Source organism: Hypanus sabinus, chromosome 1, assembly GCF_030144855.1.
Source record: "Hypanus sabinus isolate sHypSab1 chromosome 1, sHypSab1.hap1, whole genome shotgun sequence".
In the NCBI taxonomy this organism is placed as follows: Eukaryota; Metazoa; Chordata; class Chondrichthyes; order Myliobatiformes; family Dasyatidae; genus Hypanus; species Hypanus sabinus.
The window spans coordinates 102,774,491-102,801,527 of NC_082706.1; the positions used below are offsets into that span (position 1 = coordinate 102,774,491).

Sequence of the window (27,037 nt, forward strand, 5' to 3'; positions counted from 1 at the left end):
CTATGTTTTATGGTCTAACCAGAAATTCTACTGCATGGACATAATCTCACATAACAGCAGAATATGAATAATATAGACTCTAGACCTCAATCTTGCACCTTATTGCTTACCTCCACTGCACTTTCTCTGCAGCTGTTATATTTTATTCTGTATTGTTATTGTTCTACCTTGTTCTACATCAAGTTCAAGTTTAATTGTCAATAAACCATACATGAATACAGCCAATGAAACAGCATTACTCCAGAGCCAAGATGCAAAACACATTACCAACAGGCACATACAGCACATAGCAGCAAAATGCAATCACACAAAAAAATAGTCCAAGTCCCGAGTCCAGCTGGTCTGCAGTCAAACATAATACTTCTGCCAAGCAAGTAGTGGGCAGCAGCACCAACTCCAGCATGGACGCTGCACCACATCATCTCCAGCACTCCAGTGGAGCACCCAACTCTGATTCCTCCCCCTGGGCTGCTGCAAACAGGTGACACCACAACTCGAGGCCTAGTCCTCACTACAACTGAGGCCACACAGCTTCCCCACCGCCTGCCCTTTGTGTTGGCTAACTAACCAACATCCCACACCACCAATGTCCAACAGGGTCTTGCGATCACAAAGAAAAGCAACTAAGGCAATCACTCACTGAGACTGCGTACATCCTTCACGTACCGATGCCCCTCTGTCACAGGCAGCATCACACACCGCACCAAGTCCAGTTCCTTCAGTTTCTCCATCAATGAGAAATGTGCTGATGGGGTAGATCTGAAGTTAAGTTCTTAATGCCCAGCAGGGTCTTGTGATCGTAAAAAGTACATTTAAAAAAAGACACCACCACCTTTGGTTGAGCTCATAGAACATGCTGCATCCAAATGCATTGCCATCTTACCCGAGGTCAATGCACTGTATAATGATTTGATTTGTATGAATCTGTATTTCACTGTATCTTGCCACGTGTAACAATAATAAAACAATTCCAATTCTAGTTCCATGAAACTCAGTGTTGGTGGATACTTTCAGCCAGGTGATGTCTCTGACTGGTCTGCTACTTAGGTAACAAAGTCTCCAGGAGTGAAAATTTAATGGCCAGACTATCTGACAGGAAGGGATGGCACCACCACAAAATTGCATTTTCCTCTAACTACAGTTGAAGTGCAGTTGTAGCATTTTTCTGTCTGTCTGTCTTCATTGTTGTTCTATGTTTAGTTATCTAGTCCTAGACCGGGGGTCGGCAACCCGCGGCTCCGGAGCCACATGTGGCTCTTTTAGGTCTGTGCTGCGGCTCCCTGTTGCTTTGGGAAATAATTGGTTGTGGCGACCCTTTTCCTGGCACATCCGAACCGACTCACAATAAGATAGCCTACGGGGGTTTGCGAGCACAGAGCTTTGGAGCCTCTGCGCCATGGGGGGGGGGGGGGGGGCAGGTTGAGGGAGGCTTAAAAGTGAGGCTGAAGATTTCGAATAAAGTTTTTTTCCTTCGACTGCAGTTACCGACTCCGTGTCGTAATTTTAGCGCTGCGTGTAGCACACCGCTACATGGTCAGTATTTAATTAATATGTTTTTTATGTTAGTTTGTTAGTTTTTGAAATGTAAATCTAAATTTGAAGATTATGGTGATCTTGTACAATCTAAATAAGACGTTGTGGCGGGCGACCCATTTCCTGACACATCCGAACCGGCTCACAATTAGCCAGCGTTCAGGCTAAGGGAGATAGCCTACGGGGGTTTGTGAGTACGTGTCTTTTGCAGCATCCGCGCCCATGGGGGGGCGGGTTGAGGGAGGCTTAAAAGCAAGGCTGTTTAGTTCGAATAAAGCTATCTTTGACTGCAGTTTACTGACTGCGTGTAGCAACCGCTACAACGTGTTTTTATCGCTGGCTGTCCAGAGGGGAGGTGCTGAAACGCTTTGTCGCGCGTCTGGAAGAAGTGAAAACTTTCCTGGGCAGCAAAGGGCTCAACTTTCCTGAGCTGGAACAGCCAGAGTGGCTGGAAAAGCTACACTTCATGGTAGACATGACAGCGCACCTGAACACGCTGAACACAGCTCTTCAACGGGGTAAGGACGTACAGCCCTGCACATGTTGGAGGATGTTTTGCATTCGAGCGCAAGTTGACGTTGCTTGCCAGAGATTTACAGAAAGGCACATTGTCTCACTTCCCCAATTTGAGAGAGTTCAAACAATGTCACGACATGATAAATTCGGAGTATTTACATTCTGCAATCATCGCAATGCAAACATCGTTTGGGAAACGCTTCTGTGAGTTCAGAGAGGAAAAAAACACATTATCCTTCCCGGTCACTCCCCTAAGCATCGATCCATCCCTACTGAATACGACTGCATTGTCAGGTGTGAGTCAACCTGAAGAAGTATGATAAATATTTTAATTGCGTATTATTTTACGTATATTCATATGTTTTCATTGTTCAGTGAAATAGTCCTTTTATTTTTCAGGTTGACAGCTGGCTGACGTTATTTTTGGTTTGCTGCTGGCGGCAAATTTAAGTTTGGCGTTTTTCATAAATACAAGAAGGACTCAAATAGACGTTGAGTATTTTACTTAAAAGTAACCTTCAACCCAACGTCTTTTTTTCGGAGTTCAAAATGTTTTTGTTGCATGCAGAAATGTAATTTCGTTTTCTCTGCAGGAGTTCATCAATTTCATAAATGCAACACATTATAGTTTATTTATACATAGCATAAAGGCAAAACAAAACGTTGTATGCAGTGTTATTTCATTTTAAATGTCAAACGGGTTTTGCGGCTCCCAGTGTTTTCTTTTCTGTGGGAAACGGGTCCAAGTGGCTCTTTCAGTGGTAAAGGTTGCTGACCCCTGTCCTAGACCTAAAGGGCACTAACTTTCCACATCTATGTGAGTAACATCCAGCCCATTTCACGCAGCCATCATCCCCCTCTGATTGTTACCCAAGCAATGCCTCAGTTTTAAAGTCCTCATTCTAGATTCCAGATCCCAGCCAAGTTTCACCTTCCCCTGTTTCTGCAACCTCTTTCAGTCCTGAATCCAATCCAGGGTGTTTGAATTCACTCAATTTGTCCCTTGGGTATATTCAAAGAATAACAACTATCAATTTTTGTCCTTCCTTCAGCTGCCAAAATTATATAATTCCACCCCCCGATTCCTTTCAAATTATCCTTAATATTTATATCTCTAATCAAGCTTTTAACCCCATCCCTTAATCTTTCCTCTGCCTGTCATATTTAATTCCCATTTTGGGATATTGATCCACATTAAAGATTTTAAGCAATGCAAGTAGTTGTTTGATTAAGTAGCTGGTCAAGTAAACAGAAACAACATTTAATATTCAAAGATTCAAGATTCAAAGTACATTTAGACCATAAGACCATAAAACATAGGTACAGAATTAGGCCATCTGGTCATCAAGTCTGCTCTGCCAATCAATAATGGCTGATCCTTTTTTTCCCCTCCTCAACCTCAGTTCCCAGCCTTCTCTCCTTAACCTTTGATGTCATGTCCAATCAAGAACCTATCAATCTCTGGTTTTAATACACCCAACGACCTGGCCTCCACAGCTGCATGTGGCAACAAATTCCACAAATTCACTACCCTTTGGCTAAAGAAATTTCTCCACATCTCTGTTTTGAAAGGGCGCCCCTCTATCCTGAGGTTGTGCCCTCTTGTCCTAGACTCTCCCACCATGGGAAACATCCTGTCCACATCTACCTCTGTCCTATTCTTTGAACATTTGAAAGGTTTCAATGAGATCCCCTCTCATCCTTCTGAATCCTATTGAATACAGACCCAAAGCCATCAAACACTCCTCATATGATAACCCTTTTATTCCTGGAATCATCCTTGTGAACCTCCTCTGGACCCTTGCCAATGCCAGCACATCTTTTCTAAGATGAGGGGCCCAAAACTCTTCACAATACTCAGGATGAGGCTTCACGAGTGCCTTAAAAAGCCTCAGCATCACATCCTTTTTCTTGTATTCTCGACCTCTTGAATTGAATGCTAACATAGTTGCCTTCCTCACCACTGTCTTAACCTGCAAAACCTTTAGGGGGTTCTGTACAAGGTCTCCCAAGTCCCTTTGCATCTCAGACTTCTGGGGGACTTGGGAGTCCGTGTGCAGAACATTTATTATCAAAGAATGCATAAATTTTTGGATTTGTTTGCTTAGCAAGAAACAAAGCAAGAAACCCAAAAGAACCCAGTTAAAGAAATAAAAATCTTATGTTTGTTGCATTAACTCTGTGTTCTCTTCAGGGATGATACTGAAGAACTCAGCTTTTATTTTAGATGCCCAGCACCCATGGGATTTCCCTTTTGCAACGGCGTTGCTGTTGGTTTAATGATTTCTCTCCGCCTTTCCTCACACTCCTATTTTGTTGTCTTTCAGTTTCAATTTTATCCATTACTAATATCACTCATTTCCCCTCCACAATGTCAGTCACTGCCTCAGCCCCCAAACTACTGAAACTATCATGTATAGTAGTGTTCACCAACCTGTTTAAGCCCAAGATCCCCTACCTCAGCCTTAGTGAAAGGCAAGATCGACTAAATCGTTCAGAGAAAAACAACTCAGATTGTACTTCCAACTTGAGGCCCTTTATTTGGGCTAATTGTATTTTAATTATATAAAATGCTTTTGTAAAACTTTCAAAATAATTCAACCAAGAAAACACTGTAACTAGCATATCAAACAGGTCACAGCAGCATCGAGCTCATCCAATAACACCTTGAATAAGCGGTGTTGAAGCGCTTTTACTCAAATCAAGTTTATCAGTCTGACCACCAGTGTCATTACATGAGAAAAGTCCACAACCTTCCCGGCCAAGGCCTGCTGATGATAATCCAGAAAGTCGGGAAAATCAGGGGCATTACGGCACAGTGCTATAAAACCAACGTGCACACCGCGCATTGCTGGGGCCCCATCAGTAGTAATTGCCACCAGTTTATGAATGGGGATGTCATTTTCACAGACATTATTTTTAACTCATTGTAAATATCCTCACCTCTTGCTCTCTCCTTTAAGTGCAAAAGAGTGAGGAAGTCCTCCTTTATTGTAAAATCCTGGAAAGCCATTCTGACAAATAGAACAAGCTGAGCTGTTTGCATTACATCCAGGGATTCATCGAACTGTCGTGAAAAAATATTCACAGAGTGACAAGTCCTTTCACACTTGTCGATCCAGGTCCCCTGAGCAGCATGTTTGCTGGGCCTTCAACCCCGATTTCAGCTCCTCAACTTTCCTGGTATTGGTGAACTGTTACTGAGACACTAGTATAAGTTTCAGGGGTACGCAAGCTAATGACACCACTGTTTTTGTTTCCTATTTCTTTTACATTTGGCGAACTTTGGAATTTAAAGGGGGGGGAAGTGTTGTAATGTGAACATTATAAATGGAAAACTATGGAAAACTGTTAGTAGAGATTGTTTCTGGGGTTGCAGGGTTTTCCTTCCGGTCTTTTCAGCCCAGTGCACATTAGTGAAAATCTCTGTATGTGAATATTGTTTTACTGTCCTAGATAAAGTTGTTCCTTTTGGCCATGAAGTTGTTGAGTAGTCCTTATTCAAAGTAGAAGTTACTACATATTTGCATCAAAAGGTTTATCAGGCATAATGTATTTACGTATTTATTTTTCTTTTTTTTCTTTTTCGGGATCTACTGGGAAAGTCTCAAAGATCGACCAGTCGATCACGATTGACTGGTTGGCGACCACTAGTGTATGTTAATCAGATCCGAATCAGGTTTATCATCAACGGCATGTGACATGAAATTTGTTAACTTAGCAGCAGCAGTTCAATGCAATACATAATCTAGCAGAGAAAAAAGTAATAAAAAATAAAGTAAAACATAATAATACACAAGTAACTCAATTACATATACTGAGTAGATTAAAAAAACATGCAAAAACAGAAAAACTGTGTATTTTTAAAAAAGTGAGTTAGTGTCCAAAGCTTCAAAGTCCATTTAGGAAACGGATGGCAGAGGGGAAGAAGCTGTTCCTGAACCGCTGAGTGTGTACCTTCAGGCTTCTGTACCTCCTACCTGATGGTAACAATGAGAAAAGGGCATGCTCTTAATAATGAACTCTGCCTTTCTGAGACACTGCTCCCTAAAGATGTCCTGGGTACTTTGTAGGCTAGTGCCCAAGATGGAGCTGCCTAGATTTACAACCTTCTGCAACTTCTTTCGGTCCTGTGCAGTAGCCCCTCTATACCAGACAGTGATGCAGCCTGTCAAAATGCTATTTACTGTACAACTATAGAAGTTTTTGAGTGTATTTGTTGACATGCCAAATCTCTTCAAACTCCGAATGAAGTATAGCTGCTGTCATCAATATGTTGGGAGCAGGTTAGATCCTCAGAGATCTTGACACCCTGGAACCTAAAGCTGCTCACTCTCTCCACTTCTGATCGCTCTATGATGCGAGGAGGATTTGTTATCACCAATCCACACAGACTGTGGTCCTCCGGTTAGGAAGTCGAGGATCCAATTGCAGAGGGAGGTAAAGAGACCCAGGTTATGCAACTTCTTAATCAGGATTGTGGGAATGATGATATTAAATGCTGAGCCATAATTGATGAACAGCATCCTGACATAAGTGTTTGTGTTGTCTAGGTGGTCTAAAGCCATGTGGAGAGCCATTGAGATTTCATCCGTTGTTGACCTATTGTGGCGATAGGCAAATTGCAATCAGTCCAGGTCCTTGCTGAGCAGGATTTCAGTCTAGTCATAATCAATCTCTCAATGCAACCTTAGGTTCAATTATGGCAACTCACCATCTAGATGGCTGTTCATTCAATAGCCTTAGAATTCCCATTTGTTTCAAAATCCAACTGCAGTGCAAGACCTGACTAGAATAATCAACACTAATTTACAGAGGAGAGTACAAGGAGCATTACACTGTCAGATACAAGATGTTAAACCAAGGGCCATCTCCAAAATATAAGTGTAACTAAATCCATAGCTGGGACTAATAATGCAATTTGCCTATCGTCACAATAGGTCAACAGCAGACGCAATCTCCATGGCTCTTCACACGGCTTTAGACCACCTAGACAACACAACACCTACGTCAGGATGCTGTTCATCGACTATAGCTCAGTATTTAATACCATCATTCCCACAATCCTGATTAAGAAGTTGCAGAACCTGGGCCTCTGTACCTCCCTCTGTAATTGGATCCTCGACTTCCTAACTGGAAGACCACAATCTGTGCAGATTGGTGATAACATCTCCTCTTTGCTGACGATCAACACTGGCGCACCTCAGGGCTTAGCCCACTGCTCTACTCTCTGTATACACATAACTCTGTGGCTAGGCATGGTTCAAATACCATCTACAAATTTGCTGACGATACAACCATTGTTGGTAGAATCTCAGGTGGTGACAAGAGGGTGTACAGGAGTGAGATATGCCAACTAGTGGAGTGGTGCCACAGCAACAACCTGGCACTCAATGTCAGTAAGACGAAAGAGCTGACTGTGGACTTCAGGAAGGGTAAGATGAAGGAACACATACCAATCCTAATAGAGGGATCAGAAGTGGAGAGAGTGAGCAGCTTCAGGTTCCTGGGTGTCAAGATCTCTGAGGACCTAACCTGGTCCCAACAGATTGATGCAGTCAAAAAGAAAGCAAGACAGCTGCTATACTTTATTAGGAGCTTGAAGCAATTTGACATGTCAACAAATACACTCAAAAACTTCTATAGTTGTACTGTGGAGAGCATTCTGACTGGCTGCATCACTGTCTGGTATAGAGGGGCTACTGCACAGGACCGAAAGAAGCTGTAGAAGATTGTAAATCTAGACAGCTCCATCTTGGGCTCTAGCCTACAAAGTACCCAGGACATCTTTAGGAAGCAATATCTCAGAAAGGCAGCGTCCATTATTAAGGACCTCTAGCACCCAGGGCATGCACTTTTCTCACTGCTACCATCAGGTAGGAGATACAGAAGCCTGAAGGAACACACTCAGCGATTCAGGAACAGCTTCTTCCCCTCTGCCATCGGATTCCTAAATGGACTTTGAAGCTTTGGACACTACCTCACTTTTTTTTAATAGAGTATTTCTGTTTTTGCACATTTTTAATAATCTATTCAATATACATAATTGATTTACTTGTTTATTTATTTTTTATTTTATTTATTATTCTTATTTTCTCTCTCTCTCTTCTAGATTATGTACTGCACTGAACTGCTGCTGCTAAGTTAACAAATTTCACGTCACATACTGGTGATAATAAACCTGATTCTGATTCTGAATACCCAGTAGGTGGAAAGGACAAATCTTAATGGGCAAAATAGCATTATCTGTTGAAGGTGCTGAAAACTGGAGCAACAACCATTGTGCTAGAGGAACTCAGCAGCATCGGTGGGAACTAGAAGGGTGGGGGAGGCATTGTCAATATTTCAAGTTGAGACCCTGCATCGGCACTAAAAACACAGAGAAAATGGCCACTATAAAGAGGAGAGAGGAGGCAGAGGAGACTGATTTCTGGACCACTCCCCTTCCCTTAGCTGGCTTCACCTGCACCTAAAACCTTCACCTTCTTTCAGGATATTAATCACCTCTGGCCCCATCTCATCACTCACCCTCTGTTCTTTATACTGGCCAGTCTCCCTCTCAGTCAGCCTACATAGAGCAGCTTCATCCTGAGTTCCAATAGCAGATTGTTTGCTGCTGAAATAATATATTCTGTGAATGTTTAATCACTCATCGACCTAATCAAAGATATGCAGCATTCAGAATATTGTGAGCCATTTGCAGCAACAATGAAATGTGGAACAATACTTACTCAGACAAGGGTGGCAAATCTTTCACATCACTGTCCTCTTCTTCACAAGCATTTATATTATTCAGGCATTCTTGTATTAATGTTGGTACAGATTCCTCACAGTCAGTGGTCTGTGCGTTGGAACTAATTTCTTCCCAATCTGTACTACAGAACTTGAAAGAAAATAATAAACAATAGTGATCTTAAGATACATCCAGGAAGATGGGCTCTGAGGGTTTTGATATTGCTTGTTACACACTACTTTGATTTTACTCAGAATTTTCCACAGGGATGTGTACTCAAAACATTGGTCTCTACTCTGATCTAGGTCCGACTAAGGTGCCCACTAAGGTTCAGGGATCTCTGTATCACAGGTTTCACTTGGCCAGTTTAATTTCATTCTGGCATCAGCAAATACAGTATTGACTGTAATGTCATCAAAAGATTGAGTGGTCAATCAAAGTGAAGAGTTCTCAGAGAGAGAAAGAACTAGGAAGTAAGAAGCAGATCCTATTACCGTAAATTCTGGACTATAAGCCGCTACTTTTTTCCCACGCTTTTAACACTGCGGCAACACTGCGGCCTATACTACAGTGCAGCTAATGCATGTTTTTTTTTCATGCCGCCAAAAACATTTTGCCTCATAACAGTAGACCAATAAAATTGATGAGTAGTTCAGAGGTCCAATGAAATTGTACGATAAATCAAGCGCACTTTCACAATTAAATTATTGTAAATCAGTCATTTGTACTCACCCTCATCAACATGGAAAACCCTCGAAGAAAAGTATATGATGCAGCTTTTAAGTTAAAGGCGATCAATCTGGCGGTTAAAGAAGGAAATCGAGCTGCTGCACATAATCTTGGCATAAATGAATCGATGTTGAGACGGTGGAGACGCCAGCGTGAAGAACTGAGTCAATGCAAAAAGACGACAAAAGCTTTCAGAGGTAATCATAGCAGATGGCCCGAACTTGAAAACTTCCTTGAAGACTGGGTTAACACACAGAGAGCAGGCGGCCGCGGTGTTTCCACCGTGCAGATCAGACTGAAGGCTAAAGCAATCGCCACCAAAATGAAAATCGAAGATTTTAGAGGTGGGCCATCGTGGTGTTTTAGATTTATGAGACGAAAAGGCCTGTCCGTCAGGGTACGCACGACTCTGTGTCAGCAGCTCCCTCCTGACCACGAGGAAAAACTTGCTAACTTCCGCATATTCACTCAAACAAAGATAGCGGAGAATTCCATCGGGCCAGATGATATCATAAATATGGATGAAGTACCTTTGACGTTTGACCTGCCTCTCACTCGGACTGTTAATAAAAAAGGTGACTCGTCCATCACACTGAAAACAAGTGGCCATGAGAGAACGCATTTTACTTGTGTTCTGAGCTGCACAGCATCCGGACTAAAGCTTCCACCGATGGTGATTTTTTAAGCGGCTGACAATGAAAGTTCAGTGAAAGCTGCCATCAAGAGTACAAACTCAATTCCAGCTGTGATTCCTGGGGGCACCACGAAGTATTTGCAGCCACTGGACATCAGCGTGAACCGGGCATTTAAAGTGGCGCTGCATGTTGAGTGGGAGGCTTGGATGACGAGCGGCGAGAAATCCTTTACCAAAACAGGACGCATGCGAAGAGCATCTTTAATTCAAGTCTGCCGGTGGATCCTAAATGCGTGGAGCCGTGTCACAACATCCACCATCACCAGCGGGTTTTGAAAGGCTGGACTGCTGTGTGATGAAGAGGACCACGTGCGCTCAAGTGAGAGCGACAACGAAGAGACTGAAGTGAGTGATGAGATCCTGAGGTTTTATTCAATTCGGACACTGAAGAAGAGGACTTTGATGGTTTTAGTGCGCAGGAGGAAGATGAAGAAGGCGATCAATAACTTTTCCTGGTAGGCTGCAGTATATATATATTTTTTTACCAGTCGTTAGGAGATATTGGAATGTTGTTCGTGCACTGTTCAGTAAAAAATGTATACGCAACGTAATTTGTGTGTTACCGATACGTAGGTATATTTAAAAGTAGCTGTGTACAGGCACTGTTCGAAAAAAAGCATTTGCAATATATCTTTGTTTATGTTACCATACGGATTTAATTAAAAGTTAAAAAATCCTCACGTGTAATATCTTTCTGTGTAAATATCTCATATTACAACGTGGGACACCTGCGGCTTAAAATCCGGTGCGGCCTGTACAAGTACAAAATTGATTTTCTTTCTAAAATTAGAGCGTGCGGCTTTTAATCAGTTGCGCTCTGTAGTCCGGAATCTACGGTACTCACTTTTTATAATTTTACAGGAAGTGAAATAAAGGTAGGGAACATACATGGTATTAGTTTAAGGTAGAGACAGTCCCCTTTATGATCGGATTACACTCCTGAAAACTATCCACAACAGAACTTTTTGTAAACCGGAAAAAACAAAGGCCACGTGGGAGGGGATCATAGAAATAGCTGTGACCAGAGAGGGAGTAGGTATGAGAAGAGCAGCTGCCAGCTGGCCTCAAGGACTCAGTAAGACTGCTCAGTGCTTCAGGTTTTGCTTGGCTCATCCCAGCTCCTGATTGTTGCAATTAAGAGGGGTGGGATGTGAAAGGAGAAGGCATGTGCAAAATGAGACATTTCCATCCAGTAGAAGATGTCTACAGCCTCCCAATATGTGTCAGATCCAATACTCTCCATATTTCCAGTCTCCTGAACGGGATGTCCATAAATCAGGTGTAGGATTTTGCAAATAAAACATGTGAGACTCATTTTATGTGCTTAACATAAGCCACAGCCTTTACTTCTGTTATGAACAAGCCAAAAACAGTTGCCTTGCACTGACGTTATTATGCAAGACACCATCTTTTAAAGTGAATACAACAACTCAATGACAGTGTTTGTGAATTATGTAGAATGGTTTCTATTATGAACTGTATGTCATCTGTCACCAATGACATTACCCTACACAGGCTAACCCAAAATTCACCAAAACAGGCATTGTGAATCTGTCTGGAGCTTGGATCCTATGTGCTCCGGTTGGAGTAACAGCAGGCTCATTTAGGGGTGGCACGCACATGGTCATGTCATGATGTAGGGGGCATGGTACTGGAACTATTCAGGTCTTGGTGGATGGGTTTAAGGCAATCTACCAAAATACATTGGGGCGGACAGTGGGGGGAGCTGTGTGGCCTTGGTCTTAGCGAGGGTTAGGCCTCAAGCCGTGGTGTTGCCTGTTTACAGCCACCCAGGAGAGAAGCATCAGAATCAGCGCACCGCACTGCAGGCGGTGTGGTGTGATGTCCAAAATGGAGTCAGTGCTGACCTATCAGAGTTCACTCAGCAGAAGACAAGCTGCATTTGCTTGACCACAGATTACTGCAACATTCATGGTCTTGTACTATTTTTTTTTGTGTGATGGTATTTTACTGATATCTTATATCGTTATATGTGTGTTGTGCTGTGTGTGACTGTTGGTACTGTGTCTTGCACCTTGGTCCTGGAGTAACATTGTCTCATTTCGCTGTATTCACGGATATTCATGTATGGTTGAATGACAATTAAACTTAAACTTTACATTCAAGTTTACCCTTCCCGTTCACAGTTAAAAGTCTTTTCGACCCAAAACATGGAACGGGCCATTGTCAGAGGGTGTAAGGGGGTGTTAATGTGTATCATGGCAGTCAAAAACAAACGAGGTGGAGCATGGGTCAACTGGAACCCAAGAAATGTTGTACACCATGATTGGAGAAAGAAATAAGTGTAGAAGGATTGAGTTTACTGAGGAGGACACAACACTGCTGAGAAGCCAAGCAGGTGGTCATGGGTTAAGAATAAAATCACCCAGCACCCAGAACCGCTGCCCATACTCATTTGCAGAAGGCTGCAGGTCCTCTTTTGGAGCTGCTCTGAGCCCTACAGGACCCACGGAAGACACGTGCCAAGACTTGTCCATCAGGGAGACCTCAGTGCAGCCTTTAAGGAACAGTGAAACTGCTTGCACAGGCTATTGGACTGTGGGTGATATGCAATTTAACCACCAAGGCTCTGAGCAACTGCAGCCCAGAGGTTGGACTTGAATTGGGCACTGCAGGGAAGAAATATCAGATGCAATGCCAAACCAAGCGACCTAGGTATTGATGAATGCCTGAGCCACATCTGCAGCTGTCATCGACGCTAGAGGGACAACCTCTGGCCACGTGCTAGTATAGTCCACCATGGTAAGCACCACACCCACAGCCTAGTTTGAGGTGTCAGTAGTGACGTCTACAGGTGCAATGGGGGCGTGGGTGCACCAATAGGGTCATATTTGAAAGTGCTCTTTGCTGTCGTCATCAAATGAGCTCTGGTCATATCCACTGACCACTCAAGCATGCGGTTAGGGGCACTAACATTAAGGACACTAGATATGGAAAGCATAAGTTCAGCAGCTCACGAATGAAAAGGTGATAGAAATTCACTACACCTAAAAACTCTCGCAGTGTTCTAGTAGTATGGGGCAGTGTAAAATCCATTACAGCCATGATGTTTGATGGCAGGGGCTGTTGCGCCTTCTGCGGAGATGCAGTGGCTGACAAAGTCAATAGTAGACAAGCCGAACTGGAGGGGTTAATAATTAGCCTGGGTTGGCTTATGCACTTGAAAGTGTACGGAGATGTGGTAAGTATACAGTTTTGGATGAGCTGGCGCAAAGTATGTCATCCAAGTAATTAAAAAGAAAATCTAATTCTTTTAACAGAGTCCATGAATCACTGGAAAGTCTGTGCTGTATTCTTCAGTCCAAACGGCATGCATAGAAACTTAAATAGGCCAAATGGGGTTATAACAGCAGTTCTCGAAGCGCCCTCAGTGCACACAGGCAGCTGATGGTAGCCCCTGACTAAGTCCACTTTAGAAAAAATTACATTCACAGCTAACCATGCCAAAAAGCCTTGACTATTTAGGACCAGGTAAGAATCTGGGGAGGTGGCCTCATTAACGCAGTTGTAATTGCTGCATGGTCAGCAACCACCATCAGGCTTACGGACCACGTGGAGGGGTGAAGCCCAAGGGCTATTACACCTGCATACAACGCCAAGCATTTCCATGTTAGCAAACTCAGCCATCACGCTGGCCAGCTTTTCTGGATCTAGTCTATGTACAAGGGCATGGACCAGCAAGCCAGTTGTGGAAATGTGGTGCTCAACCCCATGCTTGTGACTGTAGTAGAAAATGCGGGTTTGGTAAGCTTTGGGAATTCGCCTAGCAGGCGACTGATCTCACATGTGGGGATACAGGGTAACGACCCAAAGTCCTTTGTGTCCACAAGTTGGCAGTTCTTAAGAGCTACTTACAGTCCTTTGGTGTACAGGAAATTTGGGCCGAGCAGAGGTTTAGCAAATTTAGTCAAGACAAGAAGTGCCATGTGTAGCGTTGTCCACTGAACAAAGCATAATGTGCCATGTCCATCACTGTCTGCCTTATAATAAATGGGCGATGCTGGCAGCACTGTCACTTGTGTGCCGGGGTCACAGGAAGTGTCACCCTGAAAGGGTGTTCGCAATGAGTAACAGACAACCCTGGCAGCTGGAACTCATGGTGTTCACAGATTTCCAATGTCTCGATGTGCTGGCATGTCGAAGCCGCATGGTGGTCAGGACTTCTTGGCATTTGTACTGAAGTATGCATGGTTAAAACAAAGACCTGGCATTATCACGTTCAGAGCCGTGGCCATGAGTCTGCTGGAGGCGCTACTGACGGGGCTTATTGAGACAAGGAAAGGAGGAGGAAGCCGTGGCCCTTTACTTCCATTACGTCAGACACTCTCTTAAAGTGAACACAACAATTCAATGACAGTGTGTGTGTATTGTGTAGAACAGTTTCTATTATGAACACTATGCGTCATCTGTCACCCATTACATTACCCTATATGGGTATTTGTGATCTGGGCTAAGATTGTGATCTGAATTTTTTTTTAAATTATATTTGAAAGTCTATGAAATGAACACAGAAGCGAGTAAACCGATTCCAGAAATATTAACGAAAGCAGAAATGCCAGAATGACTTAGGTCAGCAAACACTTGTGGGAAAAAATCATCAGCACTGCAGGGTTGCCATCCTTTGTCAGAACTGAAGGGTCACAGAACCGAAACATTGATAGTTTGCTCTTTCTAAAGCTGCTGCCTGATCCGCTTAGTCTACCCAGTATTTTCCGTCTTTTTTTTTCAGATTTTCAGCCTCTGCAATTACAATGATTTTCATTTATCAGAAACATTAAAATAGTTTCTCAAGGCCAAACAAGTTAGCAATAACCATGTATCCCATTGAAAAACACAGTAACACTCACATAAGGCATTATTTTTCCTCAGGGGTTTTTAAAACAAAAAGAATAGTGCATCAACATCTGAAGATCTCATCCTTTGAGATGATTCCCTCTGTAAGGTCTTCAGTGGTGCAGCAGGGATTCACTAACAGCAATTTTCACTTTTATCTGCCAAGGTGCAGGCTCCAGCAGTTCTTGTCAGATTCACAGTAAATGTTGACAATGTCATCATCTTCATCACAACCATACAAATTGGGGCAGAAAAATCCACCAGTTCCCCACCCTCATGCCACCTTAGGTTAATCAGTTGAATACTTCTATCAATTTTGCTTACTTTGTTCTATCAATTTGATCTTCTACCAACAAGAATTCATGATCAGAGAAACAGTCAGTTACAAAGATGCATAAGAACAGTGGGAAGCTGATATTCTCAAAATGCTTGCTTCTCAAGGCCAAACCCACCCATTACTATCCATCACTTTTAAGACCATATCTTTCCCACATCATCACTTTTAGAGGAAAATGAAACATTTGATGCACTTTAAACATTCTCAGCTTTAGCACTGCTTATTTAGATTTATTTTCTTTATTAATTATGTTCTCAACATTTTAACTGAAATACTGTACATGTATCTATTGTGCTGTTGATATATTTTCTGACAAATAGAGCCACCATACACAGCTATTCATTTCATATTTCCTAATGACAAAGAGGAGGCCGCTTCGGCCCAATGAGAAATCATGTCCCCTCATTAATGTTCCCTGTGATTTATCCTCCTATATTCTCAATAACACTCACACGCCTCCCACCCCCCAGGTTTCCAGCCTTCCTCACCTGTGAAAAGCCATGGATTGCTTGAATTGCACAGAACCATTTTTGTGCGACTGGAGTTCCAGTTATTGAGCAGGCTGAAAAAGATTAAACAGAGTTTACAACAAACACTTTGAACACTAACTGATTGTAATATAAAACAATGATGTCTGAAATAACCACCATGTTAAAAACAAGGCCAGAAAAGACTAAATTTATGGGGGAAAAAGGTGAATACAGAACATAGGATAAACTGCAATGGGAAAGAAAGGAAAATTAAAATCATTTTAACTGACCTACTAGAAATAATGTGTGACGAATGTTAGGAATTTCTGAGAAACTGTTTAGTTTATTTCTCCACTTTCAGCAATAGTTTCATCCTGGCCAATTTCAACGACCATCATCCATAACACAAAGCCTAAATGGACCAAGTGATAGCAGAAACAATGTGCACAATGTGAAGTGAGGTCTCTTCTATGCCCTTACTTCGGGAAGTCTGATCAACTGGCTGTACTTTTACTCCGAGTATAGGCATCACTGAAGACTGCAGCACCAGTAGTGAGGACCAAGACAGTATGGAATGTGCAGAGGGGAGCAACTGTCTCACAGCAACAACTACTGGGGCTCATCTCAGTTCAGGTGAGGAATTTGTATGGTCTTTTTGCGACCATGCAGGTTTCCTCCCACCTTCCAAATATGTGCATGACAGTGGTCACTGTAGATTGCCCAGTGTGTAGGTGAGGGGTAGAACCTGGGGAGATTTGATGGAATGTGAAGAAAATAGAATAGAGTTAGTGTAGGATTAGTGTTAATGGATACTTGGAGCAGACTCAATGGTCAGAAGGATCAGTTTCTATGCTCTATGACTCTAACAAAGAAGTAAGTTTTAAGAAGGAGGAGGGAAAGGTGGAAGTTCAGGGAGAGAAGTTCAATGCTTGGGGCACAGGCTACTGGAGGACTAGTAGCCAATGACACAGCAATGTAAACTAGACATTTACATTTGTAGTCGCTGGTGAATAAAATCGATGATCTCAGAGCTAGGATGCTGAATCACAGGGTCATAGGGACCATATGTGCCCTTTGTTTCAAAGAATTCTGGTTAACCCCTTCTATACCAGATGCAGCGATTCTGATCGACAGTTTTATTATACACTGTCAAGATAGATCTATAGAGTGTCTCAAAAGCAGAGGTGGTGGAATATGTCTCATGATCAACTCTTCTTGGTGCACAAATAGATCAGTGCTGTCCCAATTCTGCTCAGCAGAACTGGAATATCTAGCAGTTAAGTGCCGTCCTTTTTACCTACCGGGATCCTTTTGGTAGCAGTATACATTCCACCACAGGCCAATGTCAATCAAGTTTTAGATGATCTGAGCAATGGGATCAATATGCACGAAATAGTGCACCCTAACACCTTCACCATTGTTTGGAGGATCTTAAACAGGCCAGTTTGAAAAAATCACTAATTAATTACCATCAACAGATCATTTGCAATACCAGAGGAAACAACACACTGGACCATTGTTACATCACCATCAAGAATGCCTCCTGTGCTATTCCACACCCTCACTTCGAGAAGTCTGATCACCTGGCTGTACTTCTACTCCCTGAGTATAGGGAGAGACTGAAGACTGCAGCACCACAGTGAGGACCAAGAAGGTTTGGACAAGGGAAGCACAGGAGCGCTTACAGGACTGCTTTGAATCAGGGATTCATTGTCAAACCTGGATGAATATGTTGCAATTGTTACCGACGTCATTAAAACCTGCATGGATGAGAGTGTGCCTACAAAGACTTACTGTACATTCCCAAACCAAAAGCCGTGGATGAACCAGGAGTTATGTCGTCTGCTAAAGTCTCGATCTGTGGCATTCAAGTCTGGCAACCCAGGCCTGTACCAAAAAACCAAGTACGATTTGCGGAGGGCTATTTCAAGGGCAAAAGGACAATTACAAATGAAGTTGGAGGCCACATCAGATGTACGTCAACTCTGGCGGTGTTTGCAAGACATTACTTCCTACAAAGCGAAACCCAATAGCATGAATGGCAGTGATGCTTCACTACCAGATAAACTCAATGCCTTCTATGCCCTCTTTGAAAGGGAGAATATAACTACAGCTGCACCTGTTGATCCTGTGATCTGTCTCAGAGGCTGATGTCAGGCTGTCTTTAAAGAGAGTGAACTCTCGCAAGGCAGGAAGTCCCAAGGGAGTACATTGTAAGGTCCGGAAAACCTGTGCCAACCAACTGGCAGGAGTATTCAAGGACATTTTCAACCTCTCACTACTACAGGTGGAAGTTCCCACTTGCGTCAAAAAGGCAACAGTTATACCAGTGCCTAAGAAGAATAATGTAAGCTGCCTTAATAAGTATTGCCCGGTAGCACTCACAGTTAGTGATGAAATACTTTGAGAGGTTTATCACGACTAGACTGAACTCCTGTCTCAGTAAGGACCTGGACCCCGCCCCATTAGGTCAATGGTAGATGCAATCTCAATAGTTCTTCACATGGCTTTAGACCACCTGGACAACACAAACACCTATGTCAGGATGCTATTCATTGACTATAGCTCAGCATTTAACATGTATGTACCAATCCTCATACAGGGACCAGAAGTGGAGAGAGTGAGCAGTTTCAAGTTTCTGGGTGTCAAGATCTCTGAGGACCTAACTTGGTCCCAACATATCGATGCAGTTATAAAGAAGGCAAGACATCGACTATACTTCATTAGTTTGAAGAGATTTGGTATGTCAACAAATACACTCTTCTATCGATGTACTGTGGAGAGCATTCTGACAGGCTGCATCACTGTCTGGTATGGGGGGGTGGGGGGGTGTTGGGTACTGCACAGGACCGAAAGAAGCTGTAGAGGGTTGTAAATTTAGTGGGCTCCATCTTGGGTACTAGCCTACAAAGTATACAGGACATCTTCAAGGAGTGGCATCTCAGAAAGGCAGCGTCCATTATTAATGACCTCCAGCACCCAGGGCATGCCCTTTTCTCACTGTTATCATCAGGTAGGAGGTACTGAAGCCTGAAGGCACACACTCAGCTTCTTCCTCTCTGTCATCGAATTCCCAAATGGACATTGAATCTTTGGACACTACCTCACTTATTAAATATATATTATTTCTGGTTTTTTTGCACGATTTTTAATCTATCCAATACCAGCATACTGTAATTGATTTATTTATTTCCTTTTATATTATGTATTGCATTGAACTGCTGCTTTCACAACAAAATCTCATCTATTGACCTATAATCAATCTCATCATTCTTATCTAGTCTGACCCATACACCACTCCAGACGTGCTGCAACATGATTGATATTAAATAGCCCAGCAAGCCACAATTGTATAGAGCCATTGTTACAGCAGAAGATGGAGACAAATGGAAGAACAACCAACAGTGACCTTGGCAGCAAATTCTGGTACAGCTCACAGCACTTTGAACGTGGCAAAGTCCTTGGTATAAATATCTGGAGCCTGCTGCCTCCAGACTCAAACCAATAGAGTTAGCAGTTTCAAGTTCTAGACTCGAAACAATCCTACAGCAATGCTTGACATGATCAAACCTAAGGAAACCTCAACAAACACTTCCGTCACAATCTGGGATAAATCCTGTCCCACCACAAGTGCTAACGTGATGAAAGGTGTACAAGATAATGAGAGGCATTGATCCTGTGGATAGCCAAAGGCTTTTTCCCCAGGGCTGAAATGGCTAGCATGAGAAGGCATAGTTTTAAGGTGCTTGGAGGTAGGATAGAAGGGGGATGTCAGAGGTAAGTTTTTCACACAGAGTGGTGGGTGTGTGGAAAGCACTGTCAGTGACAGTGATAGAGGATGATACAATAGGGTCTTTTAAGAGACTCTTAGATAAGCACATGGAGCTTAGAAAAATGGAGGGCTATGTGGTAGGGTAATTCTAGGCAGTTTCTAGAGTAGTTTACTGGTCGGCACCACATTGTGGACTGAAGGACCTGGAACGTTGTGTAGATTCCTATCATTCTATAATGAATGGATGCCAGGTATGGAAAATCTCCGTAAGTCCTTAGCATTGATTCCCAACTAATGGCAACAGGTCAAAGATGGGAAATGAAACACCTCTTGATTACTATTTACTATCCTCCCTCAGGTGATGGACTGGTCATGAATTGGCCCACGCCATCTTCTTGCAGCTGCCATTGAACAGGAAGTACACGAGTCCAAAAGTACCAGGTTTAAGAACAGTTACTTGTCTTCAGTCATTCCAGTCTTGAACTAATCTTCACAACCTCAATCACCATCTCAGTACAGCAACGCTGTGACCACCTTGCACTACACTAGCCTGTTTTCTTTTGTGCTAATTGTAATCTTTCTTATTCATGTTCAACTTATCTTTTCCTTGTGAAAAAAAATGGTATGTCTCTAATGCCACTTGCTGTGATACAGATACAAGCAAGTTTTTCATTAGTTCTCTCTATACTGATGCTTGGGCTCATGACAATAAACTTGAGTTTCATTTAGGCACATCTACAAAATGCATTGCAGTTTTCTGCCTAGGTTAGTTGAACAGTACCCCCCAAACTGACAACCTCTTCATCAAGAACGAGAATGGCAATAGGATCACGGGGAAACAGCAATCCACTGGGTTCTCTCTGAACTGAACACCATTCTGCCTTGGAAGAATATTGTTCACACTTCACTGTCACTGGGTCGAAAGACTTGACATCCAGATGAGAAGCAGTGTGGGAGTATATTCATCAGTAGGACTGCAAGACTTCAAGGAGGTGGGTCACCTCCAATATTTCACAAGGGAAATTAAAGAAAGCCAGCATAGTACCACATCTAAAAATGAACAAATAAAAGAATAAAACCACTGACAAAGCTACAGATGCTTTGGATCCATGCGATTCCACAAGTTCTCCATTCCACTGGGAAACCATGACACTTGATGAATTAGACAACAGAACATTTGAGGGGACAAGGTTGCACAATGCTTTTAAATAACTTTATAGGTGAATGTTAGAAAATCCACTGTATATCAGTAGCCGAGCAAGACTGAATTTCAAATAAATGTTCCAGTTAAAAACATGTTAACTGGAAAATATTGACTTTGAAGATTAGCTTTATTTGTCACATGTAAATCAAAACATCAAAACATACAGTGAAATATGTCATTTGCATCAAAGCAAATCAGCAAGGACTGTGCTGGAGGCAGCTCACAAGTGTCACCACAGTTCCGTGCCCGCAACTTACTAACCTTAACCTTAATTATACTCTCTGGAAGGTGGGAAGAAACTGGAGCACCTGGAGGAAATCTGTGCCATCACAGGGAGAACATACAAACTCCTTACAAACAGTGACAGGAATCAAACTACGGCCAGTGATCGCCAGCACAGTTAGATGATAGCACAAACCCGTATGCCACTGTGCTATCCCCAGTACAGTACTTACAAAATACAAGGTCAAGAACTCTAATAATTATTGTGGTGTTCACAATTTTTTTTAAATAGTTATTATCAAAATGTATTACCTGGAAGGGTAGTTAGTCTTGAGCTTGTTGAAGCATGGCAGCTTTTTCTCAGGAACTCGTAAAAGCATTTAATGGCAGTCAGTTCTGTTACACAAGAGCAATGTTAAGGAATATCAGTCAAATGCAAACAAACAGGAAAATCAGACACAATGACCACAACACCATTGTTCATCATTAATAGAAGCAAGCAAAATGATGTCATACCTATATTTCTCCATAATATTTTCTGGAAATGGATTGCAAATTTGAAGCAAAATTTAATGGAATAGCAAAGAAAGAATATTATTTTCCATTTACCAAAAGCATTCGAAGAACAAGTAACAGACAGCATCAGTGAAGTATCTTAATTCTTCATATCACAGCCTCATATTGAACAGAGCAACAGCAGATTTCTAATTTCTAACAGAGACATGCATTCACATAAGACAGATGTCCTCAAAGACTCCATAATTGATTGCTTCAAATATCTTTTCAATTGTACTACAAGGTTTTCAAACCAAGTATAAATCTCCTCTGTATTTTTTTGCATGACTCCTGTTTTGCCCGTTAGATTGGGGAGAAGAATAGTACAGTGTTCCAAATCCAACCCGGAGAAACTGCTGTACGATAATTTAATAATACTGTGACTTTTTCTTAAGATTTGATCATTAGTCCATGAGCCAGTAGGGTTGGTTGGTACCATCTGAGGGGAATAATGCTCATAGTGATTTTTGGCAAGGTATACATCTCTAGAGTTAGAAAATATATGATAGCATTGCACCAGTGGTAGCTTTATGTGTGCTATCATGCATTTTGTATCACAACCCTAAAATAAGCATTTCTGAAAAGTGCCCAATATAAAGTACAACATATATATTCAACTTAGAGGTATTTTGTCATCAGTGAGCCCTCAACACTGAAATTTGTCACAATGATAGCTGAGTTCAACTACTTTTCATCAAATGTTGGTATAAAGTTCTACATTGAAAACTATGTCATTGGTGGCACTCGCAGTACAGTGCCCAATTTCAGTAGAGTGAATCATTTCATTTTTAGTAAACTATTTTGCCTGTTGTTTATTTTGGAAAAGTCAATAAAAACCCTAGGACACATATAATAACATGGATTTGTAGAGAATTTATTCAGGAACAGCTAAAAATGTTACCCCATCCCCCAAAAGGTAAAAAACCTCATTTGGAGAGATATCTGGAGTTTCATCAATGTCATGATACTGTATTTTCCATATTGTTGTATCAAATCAAAGCAATCTTAAGCTTTTGTCATAGCATATAGAATTACAATACAATAATTCAAATGTGGGGTTCCACACGGCCATAACCTAGGCCCCATTTGGTTGTAAAATGAATATATTTAATCAAAGACTGCTTTCCATACTTTGTTTTCTATACTTTCATAACCTATTAATAATCATAATAATTTTTCAAGTTTTCCACGGCTTCCACGCCTTCATCTGAATTTTCCACACTCTCTGAGGTGGATGCCTGGTTCTCATAGTCTGCCAGTCTACACATGTCAGTACACCTGAGGCCATTTGCAACACACATACATCTTGGGAGTGAACATTTTTTTGGACAGTTACAGGCCAGTAGATCCAGGATGGCATCGGGTGCTGGCTGGCCTTCCATCTAGTGCACCACCAACTGTTCAGCCTCCTCTTCTCTCTCCATCTTCTATTCTCTGCCAACAGGGCTTGGCACTTGTGGGTCCTTCTCCAAACATCTTCTCCATATACCAGTATGGTAGTTGGCTTGCTGTGCATGTTTTGTTAAGCAGTCCTTGCATGGTGGGAGTTGATGACTTTCGATTTCACCTTTTTTGGCACAGAAAAGGTGATACCTGAGCTCATTGACCTTGGTGGTCAATGCTTTTGGGGCATACAGGAGACATGTAAATGGCTCCAGTTTGTCCTTCAGTTCTGGGGAGAGGTCCCATTCCTGACACAACTCTAAGAATATGTCCAGAGTTTCCCTGCTGCTGGCCAGAAGTTTTAGGGCACTTGTCTTCCCTTTGCCTGAAAAAGCGTTACAGTGTTACATCCTGTATATGCGTGCAACCCGATGAAAGCCCTACAAATCTCTATGCCAACAGCGGCAGCAACCTTCCTGATGTCTACAAGCCTTATACGGGCTCTAGTGCCACACTTCTGGAACAATGGGGCCTCAATCTTGTCGCAAAATGCTAAAGACATGATAAAGACATCTGTGTCTTCTGAACAGATCACTGCAGATTGGTATCCCTCTCTTGTGGCATGGGCAGCATGGAGAAGTAGGAGGCCATATGCTTCTTCTTGTTGACATTGAAGAGCTGACACCTCCTCACTGTCTTGAGATGTGATTCTGTAACATTTGTCATTCACAGTTGCAGACAGAATCTTCTGTAGCTTTGCTCTATACTCCCCCTTCCTCCATTCATGGCCTATGAAGCTAATGAGACTATTTTTGTTACTGACTTTGGTCAGGAAGCTCCTCCACTGCCTCCCCATCTGTGTGCCTGTGATACCTTGGAACTCATGACCAGTCTCTTCACCCCATAGAGATCTTTCACTACTCTTGACAGAGTTCTCCTTGTATGTGTCGAACACAACATCTATTCTGCTACTGTCACTGCCTTCCCTCAGAGCCATACCCAGAACTGTTGTAGCAACATTTCTGGAAGTAACTTGATCATCTTTCACTCTTTAGACCAAGTTCATCCCATCAACCACTGTAGGAGAGTTTCCTGGGAGTTGATCTTCTACTGCTACATTTTTCTGCAAGGTGGTGGCTAAAGTAGCTTTATTTGTCTTTCTCAGCAATCCTTCTGGTGTGGACAGGGCCCAGGGCAATGGTCCGAGGGGATGAGAAAGGATATCCTCCATACATAGACTGCGCCCTTGTGCCATCACTATGATGCATCCAAGCACACAGAAAACTACCACCGCTGCAATGCTATCACATATTTTCTAGCACTAGGGGTGTATACCTTGCCAAAAATCACAGTAAGGATTATTCCCCCCCCTGGTACCAGTGGCCCAAATTTGGGGTCCTGGCTCATGGACTACATAGCTAACAGAGAGAAAGAACTCATATTTATGCATCACAATTCATAATTCCAGGGCATTGCAAAGCTTTTTCTGACCAATAAATTCCCGTCTGAAACGCGGCCACAGTTGTGATGAGAAAAAGGAAGAGAAATATGCATAGAGTCCCACAAACGGCAATGGGAGTTGATGATTAATCAGGCCTCCCTGGCTCATCTGCAAAATACTGGGAGATCATTTACTCAGTTTATACCATACAGGAGATGAATGCTTCAGCTTAGAACACCTGTTTAGATCTAATGCTTAAAACCTCATGAAGGAGCCTTTTACTCATAAACACTCAAGTTTCACTCCTCTAAGGACATGAATGCAAAGCTGTGAACCTTTAGTGCAGGGATTCCCAGACTTCTTTATGCCATCAAGCCTTACCATTAACCAAGGGGTCCATGGATCCCAGGTTGGGAACCCTGCTATACAGATTCATTTACTATTGTATTTCCTATTAGCTGACTCATCAGTAATCTGCAACTGTTTCCCTGGAGTGAAGGAGACTAATGAGTGGCCTTATAGAGGTTTTTTAAATTTTGAGGGTCAGGAATAGGGTAGATAATCACAGTGTTTGTTTCAGGATAGGGGAATCTAAAACTACCATGCTCTTCTAAGAACTCTTAAGCATCATCCTTAGGGAGGGACTCCAACTACTGTAGTCAGGATAACTGGCCTCTAATTTCCTTTCTTCTGCCTCCCTCCCTTCTTAAAGTGACGTGACATTTGTAATTTTCCACTCTTCTGGGACCATTCCAGAATCTAGTGAGTCTTGAAAGATCATTATGCAGCCTCCACAATCTCGTCAGCTACCTCCTTCAGAACTCCAGGATGTAGTCCATCTATTCCAAGTGATTTATTGCCCTTCAAACCTTTCAGCTTCCCAAGCACCTTCTCCTTAGTAATAGCAACTACATTCACTTCTGCCACCTGACACTCTCAAATTTCTGGAATACTGCCAGTGTCTTTCACAGTGAAAACTGACACAAAAATACTTAACCAACAACACACACAAAATGCTGGTGGAACACAGCAGGCCAGACAACATCTATAGGGAGAAGCGCTGTTGACGTTTCGGGCCAAGACAAAATACTTAAGTTTATCTACCATTTCTTCGTCCTCCATCACTACTTTTCCAGTGTCTAATATCCATTCAACACTCTCGCTTCTCTTTTACTCTCTATATATCTGAAAAAACTTTGGTATACTGTTTGATATTATTTTCTCCTTATATTATTTCTTTTAGTTGGTTATTTGTTTTTAAAAGTTTCACAATCCTCTAACTTCTCACTAATTTTTTCTGTATTTTATGCTCTCGTTTTTGCTTTTATGATGTCTTTGACTTCCCTTGTCAGCCAAAGTTGCTTCATTCTTGCTTTAAAATACCTCTACACCTTTGGGATGTATCTATCCTGCACTCTCTGAATTGCCTCCAGAAACTCCAGCCATTACTGTTTGGCCATCGTCCCTGCTAGTGTCTCCTTCACAACAATTTTGGCCAACTCCTCTCTCATGCCTCTGTAATTCCATTAACTCCACTGTAATACTGATACCTCTGACTTTATCTTCTCACTCTCAATCTGCAGGGTAACTCCAACCACAAACTGTTCCAGTTGCTACCATCCGGGAAACATACCACAGCTTTAAAGCCAGGATCAACAGGCTCTGGGACAGCTTCTTTACCAGGCCATCAAACTGATACTATACTATAATCTGTCCATTGTACATTCAAACAGAGAAGTAACAAAGATTTTTACACCTCATGTATGTGAAGGATGTAAGAAATAAAGTCAATTCAATTCGAATTCTATCATATTATGTTCACTGCCTCCCAAGCGTCCCTTTATCTTAAGCTCCTATATCAAATCTGGTTCATTGCACAACATACAATCCAGAATTGCCTTTCCCCAAGTGGCCTTGATCACAAACTGCTCTAAAAAGGCATCTATCTCTAAGGCATTCTACAAATTCCTTCCCTTGGGATTCCGCACTAATCAGATTTTCCCCAATCCACCTGCATATTGAAATCCGCCATGATTTGCCTAACTATGCCCTCTTTGCATGCCTTTTCTATCTCTTATTGTAATTTATATCCCACATCCTGGCTACTATTCAGAAGCCTGTACGTAACTCCCATCAAGGTCTTTTTACCCTTGCAGTTTCCTAACTCTACCCCCAATATTCTACATCTTCCGATCCTACGTCACCTCTTCCTAAGGATTTGATTTCATTTTTTACCAACAGAGCCACCCCACCCGTTCTGCCTAACTGCTTGTCCTTTCAATACAAGGTGTGTCCTTGGATGTTAAGCTTCAAACTATGATCTGCTATCGGCCACATCTCAGTGATGCACACAATGTCATACCTGCCAATCTCAAACTGCCCTAAATGATCATCTACCTTATTCCGTATACTGCATGCACTCAAATTTAACACTTTCAATCCTGTACTCATTACTCATTTTGATTTTGTCCCCATGTTACACGTCACCTCGTCTAACTGACTGCAATTTTGCCCAATCATCTGCCCATCCTTCCTGATAATATCACTGCACACTGCATTAAAATGTACACTGACTGCCCCATCCTCCGGTTCCC

At 42.3% G+C, this 27,037-nt stretch overlaps 1 protein-coding gene across 2 annotated transcripts in view; it reads right to left on the reverse strand.

Moving 5' to 3' along the window:
* Positions 1 to 27,037, reverse strand: part of mtbp (MDM2 binding protein) — a 101,281-nt gene that overhangs the window by 64,200 nt on the left and 10,044 nt on the right. For both annotated transcript variants that reach the window (XM_059973099.1, XM_059973088.1), the window contains exons 2-4: positions 21,377 to 21,460; positions 15,885 to 15,958; positions 8,781 to 8,932 (exon numbers count right to left, since the gene is read on the reverse strand). In XM_059973099.1, the coding sequence (XP_059829082.1) occupies positions 8,781 to 8,932; positions 15,885 to 15,958; positions 21,377 to 21,460 (310 nt within the window). The remainder of the gene's footprint in view (positions 1 to 8,780; positions 8,933 to 15,884; positions 15,959 to 21,376; positions 21,461 to 27,037) is intronic.